General features: G+C 50.6%; 1 protein-coding gene across 2 annotated transcripts; it reads right to left on the minus strand.

Moving 5' to 3' along the window:
- Positions 1-1,036: 1,036 nt before the first annotated feature.
- LOC134426015 (zinc finger protein 239-like) lies at positions 1,037-12,539 on the minus strand. Of its 2 annotated transcripts, none has more exons than XR_010029828.1 (3): positions 12,147-12,539; positions 11,647-11,728; positions 1,037-4,842 (listed from the first exon to the last, which is right to left on the minus strand). XR_010029828.1 is itself a non-coding variant. In XM_063171015.1 (3 exons), exons 2-3 carry the CDS (start codon positions 11,650-11,652, stop codon positions 10,622-10,624), a joined length of 840 nt encoding a protein of 279 aa, XP_063027085.1. In that variant the 5' UTR covers positions 11,653-11,728; positions 12,147-12,539; the 3' UTR covers positions 10,027-10,621. The 2 variants fall into 2 exon arrangements, 1 of the variants encoding a protein (XP_063027085.1); XM_063171015.1 differs by lacking the exon at positions 1,037-4,842 and adding an exon at positions 10,027-11,455.
- Between the last annotated feature and the right edge of the window lie 737 nt (positions 12,540-13,276).

The raw sequence follows: 13,276 nt of genomic DNA on the forward strand, positions 1-13,276 counted from the left end.
TAGGTCACTGAGTGCCCCTGGGATAGGATCTGACTCTCCGAGAGTTTTGCGCTGTTGGCGCCTACGCGCAGGCCGTTCGGGTGGGGGAGGTGGCAGGCTCGGCTCGCGCTCTCTGCAGGGAGGCGGCAGGCTCAGCTCGCGCTCTCTGCAGGGAGGCGGCAGGCTCGGCTCGTGTTCCCTGTGGGGGGGCAGCAGGCTTAGCCTGCGTTCCCTGCGGGGGGGCGGCAGGCTTAGCTCGCTCTCTCTGCTGGGACGTGGCAGGCTCGGCTCGCGCTCTCCACGGGGGGCAGCGGGCTCAACTCATGTCCCCCTCTATCCTCCAGCTCGTCCTCCTCCTCCGACAGAGGAGGTGCAGACGGCCCCCCCGCGCCTGTAACAGGATCCTCCATACCACACTGTTGTGAACCTATCGGTATTAACACCTTGTTTACTGAAGGCGCGAGAGGATCATCCTCACGACCATACCCTATATTTCTCTTATGAGCTTCTGTCGCCCTTTCTGCCGCCTTACGCTCAGAAACATGTTGAAGCAGTGCGTTGTGTACCACCCGCCATAGCTTGCCCAATTTCTTTGCTGTTTTATCATCTTCTAACACCGCCTCCCACAGTATATCCCCAAACTTTCTCCTTTCAGCAAATTCATGAACCGTATGTGGATTAAGGAAAACCCCCCTAACATAACCGTAGGCTAGCAACCCTGGCAGCTCCTTTTTTAAATCTATCCCCTTCACCCCTCGCCCTTCTAAATATACGGCGAACAGTTCGTATGCTCCTTGCCTATCCATACCTATTCGTAAGCGCGCTCTTTGCAGCTCTCCAGGCTTCCGGCAGCACGTATGGCTCAGGTCACCGATGTGAACCCCGAGGGTGCTCCTCAAAATTCTGGCACCGTCCTGGCTGCTCAGGACCCAAATCCAACTTCCTCGACCGTGGCGCGTCCTCCCTCTTTTTCTTTAGTGCGAGACTAGAGTGTCAACGTTCGAGGTCACCATTTGTTGTAGGAAGGAGACCAGGACACCAGATGGTTCATCTCAGGTTCAGTTTATTAAAGAAAGCATCAAACACTTATACAGCAAATAATAAGCTTATGAATATTCTGTAAGCCAAGCAATCTATTGGTTAAACTATACCATTAACTCATCCACATTCCTTTGGGCCTACGTTCTCTACTTCTCACGCCTCGCTGTCCATTTCTTTATCATACTCCATTAGGCCCAAGGACACATTGTCTTGCACCTGCAAGATTTGGAATTAGCCACGGTCTTGTACTTTTCCATTCTCTATTCAGCTACCTTCTCAACAGACACCCTGCCTGCAAAAAGGCCTCTGCCCTAGTTAGGACATCTTTACCAAATTAATTCGGCTGTGTCCTCTCTCCTCAAGCCACTCTTTGACAAAGCTCTCCACAAAGTTCAGCATGGCGTGTTCTGCAAACAACACCTGTGGAAACAGTGATCTGAGAAGCACCTGACCTCCCCTTCCCACTGGCTCAACAGTTTTTAACTTTTCGGTTGTCTTTTCTTCATGACAATTGTGAGGCAAAAATGAAGGACATTTCGGACAGAATCTCACACGACCCCGTGACTCACGATTGTCTTGAGGGATCTTCATCAGCAGAACTCTGGAGTGTCGTTGATGAATCTTCGGAACTCATTGCATGTTGGTAGCATAACCCGGAAAAAAAAGGGATGACAGAAAAGAGGAGGATAAAAAGAAGAGAGAGGGAAAAGAAAAGAAAAAGATAGGGGAAAGAGAAGCAGTAAGCAAACATAATTAATATTGATTATCATAGCAATTTTCACACATGGTTATTCTTTAATAACAATTTCAAAAATGGCTAATTATAATAATTTCAAAAAAAGGCTAATTAATTAAAGCAATATCATTTGTATAACAATTTCAAAAAATGGTTGAAACAAATCACAAATTTTCAAAACAAAAACAACAAACAAATCATAATATAAGCATTGTCTTTTAAAAATTATTTTCTAAAATAATCTACTAAAGATCAAAATAACCTTCTGTAAATCATACTTGAGAATCAAAAATTGCTCTAAAGCACATATGCTCAATTCGTAATTGTTTTGTGTCAAATGTTTTGGGGGCATCTATAGTGTAGAGGACATCGGCTAAGCGGTGTGCATTGGCTACAGACATCAATCTCCTTAGCCTTTTCATCGTGTTCCATTTCATAACGAATAGGGCTGCTGACAAGTTATAACCAAGTGTAATTAGAATCAAAAGAACAACAATTGGGTGGCACACACTGTTCAGGACATCTGTGGCTGTAGGTGACCACCCAAAGACAGTATCCCACCACCTATGCTCAGCATCTTGCTTTACCCTCTCCATAACCTGGTGTATTTGTTCTCAAGAATTTCAACCAGCTCCTGATGGAGCAGCAGTTGTCTCACCAGGGTAAGGTTCATTCCGATAGGAGTGGACATCAGCTTGTGAATCAGTGTGTAGTTGGATTGCAATAGGTAGTGAGAGGTAACTGGAGCTTCATAAGAGAAATCACATCCTATAATCTTAGTAAAGTTACAAGCACAAAAGTTTGAGTGGTTCTTTGTGTCTACCACAACATCTTCTTACAAACACAAAATCACAAATGGTTCTAAAGCATGCACATCCATTGCCTATGTATATAAGAACTGTTTCAGTAGCCTCATTAGGACAAATCTCAAAATGACAGATGTTTTGCTCTGTGTCTAAACAGATATCCTGAGCTACGATTACATTGCTTTCACAGATGAACCCTTGTTGTTCTCGGACAATACAAGATTCCAGATTAACAGTTTGCCATTCGTCATTGACCTGACGGGCCCATCCCCTATGTTCTGTGGGATAGAGAACAGCTCCGTCATGGTTTAATCCTAATGCAAGAACAGGGAAGACCAAATGTACAGAAGCATTGCGTATGGTTTAAACAAAAGCAGTGGCTGTGTTTGAAATGGGATCATAAGTAAAGTTCACCAGATTCCACCAGGATTGGAATTCTCTTTCAAACTCAGTGGCACTGTCCCAGATTATTTTCTGAATTTCTGTGGGGAAAGTGCCTTCCTCGCCTTCTCTTATAATTGAAGCAGAGACTGACTGCATCCATAATTGTGCCTGGATACAGCTGAGGGCTAAGGAAACACTGTTTTGTGTAGCACCAAGTGAATCAATCACCAATTTGTGATCATTCACATTCACTCTTTCCCAATTTGGCAAAATGTTTGACAGCAGCCACTGGTGTGTTCCCAAGGGTAACAGAGATGACCTCAGTGGTTGCTGTAATTTGGTCAGATCTCTAGTTGTAGCAGCCAATTTGTTCATTAGTACTTCAGAATCAATGCTATTCAGAATTCCCAATCCTGTACCCACAACGCTGGTCACGTCCCTTGGTGTTCTAATTTTAAAAGAGCTTCATTTCCGAAGCCAAGTGGTCCAACCTTCAAAAAAAGTTTGCAGAAATGGAGAACAAGCTGGCTGAATATCTGAAACATTGCTCTGCATTAGCAATTTGACCTGTTTGGGAGACCATGCTGGATTGAACAATATTTGTTGTTGGCCAGTTTTCCTGATTATATAAGGTCCAATCTTGAAAATTCTTGGGATGAGTATGACCGGTGGTACGGGTGAAGTAGTGACAGTGGTAAAGTAGGTTTCAGCATTTATTACAAATTTAAAAGAAAGGTCTTGAGTATCCTTGGACCAGAGGCAAACTACCTCCGCAGTGTGAGTTAATGTAAAACTGTGCCAGCAGTCTCAAATGCTTGGGTGCGTACAGACTTGCTCCTGTTTGTTTTCCTGATCTGTGGAAACACTGATTGCAATTGCTTTGCTATAGTCAGACCCATTAACCGTTCAACACCCAATGCTAATTTGTTCTCCCACTACTCCTTGAAGCTGCCAGGTTTTCTGTTTCTCCCATTCTCATGTAGTATACAACTTGTCTTCATGTGTAACTACTTTTAGTAAGTTTAGACCCGTGACATATCCCATAGATCCGGTAAATTGCAGGAAGGCTTGAGACCAGGGCCATGTAAAGGGGCTTTTTGTTGCCTCTGCCAATTGGGGTGTGATTGCCGTGTTTACCGTGCTCAGTGCAGGCCTTGCAGTGTCTGCCCTTTGAGATGTATTAGAAAAGGGCTTCACACCTTGCATTTGAGAGAGCGTAATTACAGCACTTGGTGTGGGTTTTGGTACAGTGTTTATCTTAAATGTGTAAACCAAGCCTCTTAATCCGAATGGACTAGCTGTGTCATTCTGCCAACAACATGTCACGTAAGTAGGTTTGACCAAAGTAAAACTGTACCAGCAATCAAGTGATTCATCATTACAACCTCTTGTAATTGCAACATGGTTAGTTTTGGGACCTAAAGCATAACTACCAATATGTTCCTGGCGACAACGCAGAGCGAGGGGACTTTTTATTTTGGAACTTCCCCATTTCTTCGTGGGACATAATTTTGCTGAAGGGATGTCCAGATGATTCCTTCCACCTGTTTCCATAAAATTTCCAGCAATTATGATGGAGGTGGCCTTTTCATGGAGAGTTCCTTCCACCTTTCTACCACAATTGACTCACCAACCGTTCCCATCAGGGTTCTGATCAATTTGTTCTGGTCCCATCTCCACTCATTCGGGCGGTACACCTTGGAGTCATGCAGTACTAGGGTTGCCAGGCTCGGGAAATGACCCTTGGGATAGGATCCAAGAACATTGGTGTGCTGAATGGTGGCTTTGGGCCACAGCTGCTCACCAGGGGGTTGTCCATGAAATTGTGGTAATATGCAGAAAAGTATTAGCAAGGCTATCATGTTTCGGATGATTCTCACGTCCCTCGGGATTCTCCTGTAAAAGCAAAAACAACAAAAAGTCCTGCCACTGAGAGGCAGAAAGGAGTTTAAAATGAAGGGATTATCCAGCGTGTATGTATGCGGTGCTCTTTTCCAAGAGCATCAGAGGCTACCCATGCATGTTTGTTCAGAGGGGTTTTCAGCACAAGTGGTACCTCGCCCATGGTGGGGAGGTCACTAAGACAGGTTGTCCAGGGTAATGTGATGGATTATTTGGATTGTCAGGACCCTCCAGCAAAGGGATGATGCTTGGAGGTGTACGGTAAAAAGCAGTGACTTTGGGGCAGTCGTTCAGCCCCCACCTGCCATTTACCCCCTTAACAGCCTCCCACAGTCAACAGTCCCAGTTTTCTTTCTGTGCCTTAAGGAACCACTTCAAAAGGCCATTTGTCCTTTCCACAATCCCATTAGCCTGAGGGTAGTAAGGAGTATGAAAGGTCCACTTTATGCCTTCAGTTCTGGCCCAATCCTGTACCACTTTAGCAGTAAAGTGAGACCCGTTGTCAGACTGAATTTCTTGCGGCTTTGGAAAAGTTCCAAACCACCTCTGCAAAGCTTTAACTGTATTATCTCCTGTGGCCCTTTTAAAAGCATCAGCTTGTACCAATCCAGATACAATTTCCACTCCTACTAACACAAAATGCTTACCTCCTGACTTCTTAAAAGGACCAATATAATCTACCTGCCACGCTTCCCACAAGCCTTTACCTTTCCTCAGCTGCAGAGGGTCATCCTCTAAAGGATGCCTTTCCAGTCACTTGTGGCACTGTTCGCATGCATGTTTTTTACACATTTCACAGGTAACTGGCCAGCTGTGGGTGTGTGCTTCCTGGTACAGATCTTTTGCATCTGTGTTCTGTCTTTTTACATGTAACCATTCTAACAGTTGATTCCAATCCTCTGAGATAGTTTCCTTTTTCAGGGGGCTAAGCCTTGCTAGTTCATCAACTCTGTTGTTCCATTCTCCTGCTTGATTCCCATCTCTTTGGTGAGAAGCTACCCAACCAACCAGAAAGTTTCCTTTACTGGTGATTTCTAGGATTTCTTGCCATTTATCTTTCTGCCACACTGGGATTCTGTTAACTTCCCAGCCGTTCTGTTGCCAGAAAGGGAGCCACTCAGTGCAGCCTTTGTATACTGCATATGAATCAGTGTAGATGTAAACAGGAGAAGTGTTCTGTGCCTCACGTTGGAAAACACTCCAGAGAGCTACGAGTTCTCCAACCTGGGCGCTGCCCTCCCCTTCTGTGATAATTTTTTCACCAGATGAAATATGTAAGGCAGCCACCTTATATTTCCAAGTCTTTCCTTCCCACTTTGAAGAAGCATCTGTAAGCCAACAGGTTGCTGCTAACTCAGACGAGAAGGGTGGTGCTACTTTTATTACAGAAGCAGGTTTGTCTTGGCTGGTGTCCGGGCTCTCAGTGTCTTGTATTGCCAAGAATTTTGCAGCACCTTCTGTGACAGGAAAGCTATTGGAATAGCACTCTATTTGAGCATACCGTTTCCTGACTGATGACTTTTGGGCTGTGCCATCAGGTGGAGGGGTCCCATTTATGACAGCTTTAATTACCTTGAAGGGACCTCTCAATATGATCGCTTGCTGCCGTGTGATTTTTTCTACTTCAATAAGAGCTAAGCTAACAACAAACGATCCCTTTTCCCAAACAGTGTATCTTTTTTCAGCATCTTTAAAACCACAAGAAAAGAAGCTGCCAGGCCCTGTTGGACCCTCAGGACCTCGCTGCCAAATGTGTATTGATAGCCCTGAGGAGGCAAATCCCCAGTCCACTTGGATAAAGGGTCTTTAGGATGAATGGGCCCCAATGCCTGATGTGCAGTGCCTTCAAAAATCAGTAATTGTAATGCTTCCTCCTGAGAAGGAGTCCAATCCCATTTGACTTCTTTCCTTAGTAAATTGTAAAGGGGCCTAGCAATGATTGAGAAATCTGGGATATGTTTCCTCCAGAATACTAACAGTCCTAAGGCTTGCTGGAGATCCTTTTTGTTTTCAGGCATTTTCATCTGCTCTAAAGAAGTTAAAGTGTCAGGTGGGATACATGTGCTTCCGGATCGCCACCAAATTCCCAGAAATTTTACTTTCTGAGAAGGCTTTTGGATTTTCTCTGGGGGAATCTTTGAATCTAGGTTCTCCAGATGAGAGATTATATTCTGCTGGAGATCCCCCACCTCCTTAATTTCCTCTCCTCCTACCAAAATGTCATCAATGTATTGGTAAATAGCTACAGTGTCAGTTTTAGGTATTTTTTCTAATTCCTTAGCTAAAGCATTGTGTGCTAGAGTTGGAGAGTGTTTGTATCCCTGAGGGAGTCTAGTGAATGTGTACTGTTGTCCCTGCCATGTGAATGCAATGTGGTCCATGTCCTCTGGCTGTATAGGTATCATGAAGAACATGTCTTTGACATCTATCGTTGCCATGATTGTGTGAGCTTTTTCTTGTACTGATGTTATTAATTCAGCTAAATTTGGCACTGCTGCAGTCAGGGGTCAGTGTTGGCATTGAGCCTACGATAATCAATCGTGAGCCTCCACGTCCCGTTGGGCTTTTGGACTGGCCACACGGGTGAATTATAAGGGGAGTGTGTGTTAATTATTATTCCTTGGTCATGCAAATCTTGAATAACCGGTTTGATGCCTTCCCTAGCTCCAGAAGGCAAAGGATATTGTTTCACATTGATTGTTTTACTGTAAGGCAGTGCGGGTGCAGTCTGAATCAGCCTAATGTTAAGTGGTGGAGTGCCAAAAGACCACAGAAAACCCTCAGTGTCTTCCCACTGCCTTCCTGCGAGGACATCCATCCCTAGCAGATTATTCGGAATGTCCCCAGTTACCATTTTGATTCCCTTTTGGATCCCTTTGTACCCTATAAAAAGGGGCTGGTTTAGCCCATTTGGCAGAAGAGCCTCGCTGGAACCCTTCACACACCCCCCAATAAAACCATCGCTGTGGAACGCCAGGACCTTTCTTCTCCTCTCTCGTCTGCTTCCCCCAATAGCCTGCCAGGCACCTTAGCAAGCAAGGAGCTGGAATTCCAAGAGAGCTGATAATCACTAAAGAGCTGATATCAACTAAGCTTGCTTAAGGTAGCCATGGCTTCGAGCAGCCTGGGTATTTGGGCTCTCTGTCCCCAGCAGGGACTGAGCTATCCGGCCTGTGCTGCCTTGCTCGGGGGCAAAACCTGCCCTGCGGGCTGAGAAGCAATGCAAGTCCAGGATCCCAGGACCCTGAACAGAGGGCAGACAACAACTTATAAACGGGGGGGTGTCAGGGAGGATAAAATCTCTAGCTAATCGGGGGAACTGGGGGTGGAACACAAGGCAGGGAATACAATGTGTAAATCAATAAAGGACTTCAAGGGAGGAGAACAGCTTGAGTAAACCAATGGGGTTTCGAAGGACATCAAACTGACGGGGAAGTTTCTAAAGGGGAGGGCAGGTTCGGGCAGGGATTGACATTTAATGGAAGGAGGAGTAAGGAAGGGTCTGGGGCAAAGGTAGGGGCAGGAGGGGCAGGAGGGGTTAAGAGCTGGGAAGGGGTGGAGGTTTGAAACTTGGCAGGGAGTAGCTGGGTAACAAACAGAACTAAACTGAATAACAGGGAGGACAATACAGAGGGGTTGCAAAACCACAAATTACACAGAGAACCTGCCAAATAAAGAAAGCACACTTCAACAGGTGGACATCCTGGGGGTGTCCTCAACTCCTTAAGGGACACATCAGGATTGTCCCCAGCAGGGGATTTCGGGATCCCTGATGGATTTTTGAGATCCCTGATGAATTTTGGGAGGTTTTGGGATCTGTGATGGATTTTTGGGGTCGCAGTACCAGTCAGCATGCAGAACCTGTCACGATGGGGCCAGGGCTCTCTAATGGAGTTTTGGAATCCCTGGTGAAGTTTTGGGATCCCTGATGAATTTTCAGGGTCACTGACTGATGTTTGGGGTTGCAGTCCTGGCCACCATGAGGGCCCTGTTGCAGCAGGGGCCACTGGAGGGGCCACCCTTGGGGACAGCCTGTGGATCCTGTGGCTCAGTGTCACCAGTAACAGTTCCGTGGCCGAGAGCCTGGGGGGACTTCCAGGGGGATGCGTGGACATCATGGGTGAGGAATTTTGGGGGGTTCTGGGGTGGTTTAAAGTGTGACCCATAGCACGGGGAATGGACCCAAAATGGAGGGGGAAGGACTCAAAATCAAAGGGTGTCATGAGATGTCGTGGGGTGTCACAGGTGCCGTGGCATGACTCTGCCAGTGCCAGGGTGGGCGCAGACACTCAGTGCCAGGAGCAGCCATGGGAACATCCTGAGGGACATGGGGACACCCCGCAGGACACAAAGAGACCCTGCAGGACACAACCCCAAGACCTTGGGGACTTCAGCCCCACCAGGGGTGGGGACAGGGACATAGCGGGAGGGACAGGGACACACAGAAGGGGACAGGGACACACAGGACAGGATGGGTATACAAAGAGGGGAGACAGGGACACACGGGACAGGACGAGGACACACAGAGGGGTGACAGAGACACACAGGACAGGACGAGGACACACAGAGGGGTGACAGGGACACATGGCACAGGACGGGGACACACAGAGGGGTGACAGGGAGCCATGGTGGGGGATAGGGACATACAGAGGGGAGGGGACACGATGCAACCATGACAAACATCAGGGGACAATGTTGCCACATCTGTGTGGATGCTGCCACCAGAACGCCTCTGGTGACACCCAGTGCAGGGCAACCCGACCTGCCAGGTGACACTGACCTTTTCCCCTGTCCCCATGGGCAGTTGAGGCCCCCTGAGTGCGGTGGCCCTGGGACACCCTGGTGGCTGTCACTTGCTTCCGTGACACTTGTCACCAGGTGAACAATGTCCCCACCCTGCCCTGATGGGTGGTGACATTCAGCTGGGACACCGCGGTGGTGACAGTGGGGATGTGGTGGCAGGAACTGCATCAGGCAGCGCTTTGCCATGGCCCAGATGAAGGTGCTGGTGGCACTGTGGTGGCGGAATTGACGCTGTCCCAGTTCATGTCCCCATGCATGTTTGCCATGTTCCCATCCATGTCTGTGTTCCGCCATGTCCCACATGGTCCTGTCTATGTCCATGTCCCCCCATGGCCCTACACATGCCATTGTCCCCCACATGTCCCCATGCACGCCTTAGTTCAACGCCTTTATTTCTACCCCAGTTTCAGGGCTTTGAAAGGAATGAACAGAAACCTTTTTGTTTTAAGGCAAAAAAAAAAAAAAACAAACTATTTATATATTCCTGCTGGCAGAACATCCATGTGCTTGGTGGGTGGGAAGAACCTTTTTTGGAGGGGTTGCCACCCAACTGTTTTGAAAATTGGAAAATTAGGGTTTTGCCCCAGTTCCTCCAAATTGGGCTGTGGAAGATATCTGTGGGCCAGAGAGAATTAAAACAATGGATTTATGTTGGAGAAGACCTCCAAGGCTATCCAGTGTTGTTAAGGCCACCAGAAGAGGCAAAAAGTTATTTTTTTCTGGGGTCAGGAGTGGACAAATCAGCTCTACAAAATGGATTTTGGATGTTGGTCCATGGATGTGTGCAGGTACCCACAGGGAGCCAGGAGAATGTGGAGCCCTCCAGCCAGGTGTCTTCCCAACAGGGATCAGTGGCACCACGGATCACTGGGGATCACTGGGGATCATCCAGGGTGGATCTTCCATAGGGGATGGAGCTGGAGCAGCACAGGAAGCTCTTCCTGCACTCAGGGCACTCACAGGGCTGCCCTTAGTGGTGCCTCCATTGATGGTAGGTCACGGCTGAGCTTTGCCGGAATCTCTTCCCACACTCGGGACACTCATAGGGCGTCTCCCCGGTGTGGATGCGCCGGTGGCTGGTGAGGTGGGTGTTGCGCTGGAAGCCCTTCCCGCAGTCGGGGCAGCGGAAGGGCCTCTCATCTGTGTGAGTGCGCAGGTGCAGCAGGAGATGGGAGCTGGTCTTAAACGCCTTCGAGCATTGATCACACTCGTACGGCCTCGCCCCAGGCCTCTCTCCGGTGTGGATGCGGCGGTGCCTGATGAGGGTGGAATTGTCATTGAAGCCCTTCCTGCAGTCAGGGCAGCGGAAGGGCCTCTCATCTGAGTGAATCGGCTGGTGCTGGAGGAGATGAGAACTGCTCTGAAACCTCTTCCTGCATTTATCACACTCGTAGGGTCTCTCTCCAGTGTGGATCCGCTGGTGGTAGTTCAGGTTGCAGCGCTTGCTGAAGTTCTTCCCACACTCGGGACACTCATATGGCCGCACCTCTGTGTGGATTCTCCAGTGGCGGACCAGGTTGGATCTCTTGCTGAAGCTCTTCCCACATTCCGAGCACTTGTGGGGCTTCTCCCCATCCTGAAGCTCTTCATTGACCCCCAGCTCCGAGCTCTGGCTGCCTCCCCTGCCCTGGGTAGGCCTTTCCTCCTCAGATCCCCGAGATCTGCGTTTGCAGCCCCTCCTCGTGTGGGTTCTCCATGACTTTTCCTCTCCATTGGATTCCTGTACTGTGGAGCTACTCAAAACAGCCTCTTCCACGAGGTTCTGCTGTGGGGATTTGTCCTCCCTGGTCTCCATCCTCAGCTCCTTGTATGGGAGAGGAAGGACAAGGAGAGGATGGGATTTGCCTCCGTGCCACAGGGAAGGGCAAGGAGATCCCCCCAGTGCGTCCCCAGCAGGACAGCTTTGGCCACAGGGTTGTCCTGCAGCCGGGGGCCATGCTCGGCTGGGAGATGGAGCAGGACAGAGGGGGAAAGGGGCACTGACTTCCTCCTCACCTCCATTAAGCTCTCGGGACATCTTCCTCTTCCTCACAGCCTCCTCCACCTGCATCGGGCCAAGTTTTGGGAATGGGAAATCCTGGTTTGGGGGAAAACCATGGCTAAGCGCGTTGGGTTTGATGGTCCCGCTGCCCAAGTGTAGCTGGAGAAGTCAGCGCCCCTTTCAGCCTCAGGAGGCCCGGAGCCCGCTCATCCCCAGCCTCCCGCACCCCTCCAGGCAGCCGGTTTGTCCCCCAGCTCCGGGATCGCCCCTCTGCGCTCTCCCCGCTCCGGAGCTCCCGAGCTCTCCCCGGCTCTCCCGGGCATCCCCCAGCCCGAGACCGCCCCCGTGCCCGCCGGTACCAGGCGAACGTGAGATCGCCCAAGCTCTCTCCACGGGAAATTTACGGTTCGGGTTTGGGGTCCTGCAAGAGTCAAACATCCCCTGCCTCACGAAACCCCCCCCCCTGGAGACCCCCCCCCGATGGATCTGGTGCGAGCTCCCCCATCCCGCTCACCTACGGCTGCTGGAGGGGGCGATGCAGCAGGAGCCGGGGGAGCTTCGGCCCGAGCGGCGGGAGAAGGCGGCGGGGTAACCAACGTGGTTCTGCCGCTCCTCTTCCTTCCGCTCCTCCTCTTCCTCCTCGTCCTCTGTCCCTCCTCTTCCTCCCGCTCCTCCTCGGCTCCCACCCCGGCCCGGGCAGTGCCGACCCCCAAAAGCAGCCGCGCTCTGTCCTGGGCGCGCGTTCCGAAATAACACCGCCCCGCGCGGCACTGGGAGTGATCCTGGGAGCACCGGGAGCGATCCTGAGAGCAGGGGGATGGAACTGGGAGCGCTTTCCCTGCCAGTGCCGCTCTTACTGGAAACACTGGGAGGGAACTGGGAGCAAACAGCGCCCGGAGGCGGCTGCAGCCGGCGCTGGGCGGGGCCAAAGCGCATGGGGTGGTTATGCAAATACGAGAGCGATCGCGCGCTGGGATTGGTGGGCGGGAGCAGCGCGGGGTTTGCTCGGTTGTGTGAGGGCCGAGGGAGCCGGAGCGATGGCGGCGGCGTCCGGTGAGAGGGGACCGGCAGCGGGAATGGGGACAGGGAGCGGGAATGGGACCAAGAATGGAGATAGGGACCGAGAATGGGACCGGGGAAGGGCACCGGGACTAGGGACAGAGACTGGGAATGGCGACCGGGAATGGCACCGGGAATGCGGGCAGGGACCAGAAATGGCACCGGGAATGGGGACAGGAGCCGAGAATGGGGGCCGGGAATGGGACCGGGGAAGGGAAATAGGGACCAGGAATGGGAGCAGAGATGGGGACAGGGTCCGCAAATGGAGACAGGGACCAAGGAGGGAACGGGACGGGGAACATGGAAACAGCAACCGCAGGGAGAATATGGGCTGGAGATTGGTGCTCCAAAGTGTCCCAGTGAATCCCAGCAGGGGCTGTGAGCTCTGCAGCTGGGCCTCCCCTGCGCTGCTGCGGCCCAGGGCCCAAAGGCGGGAGCTGCAGCCTCGCTCCTGTCTCAAGAACAGGAGCCTCCTCCAGGCCCATGGCCCCTGCATGGCCCCAGCGTGAGGGAGGGCTCTGAGGCACAGCGGCTGCTGGCACGAGGGGCTGCTCCGGCCACCTGGGGGCCTCTGAGAAATGCCCA

Source organism: Melospiza melodia, chromosome 17, assembly GCF_035770615.1.
Source record: "Melospiza melodia melodia isolate bMelMel2 chromosome 17, bMelMel2.pri, whole genome shotgun sequence".
Lineage (NCBI taxonomy): Eukaryota > Metazoa > Chordata > Aves > Passeriformes > Passerellidae > Melospiza > Melospiza melodia.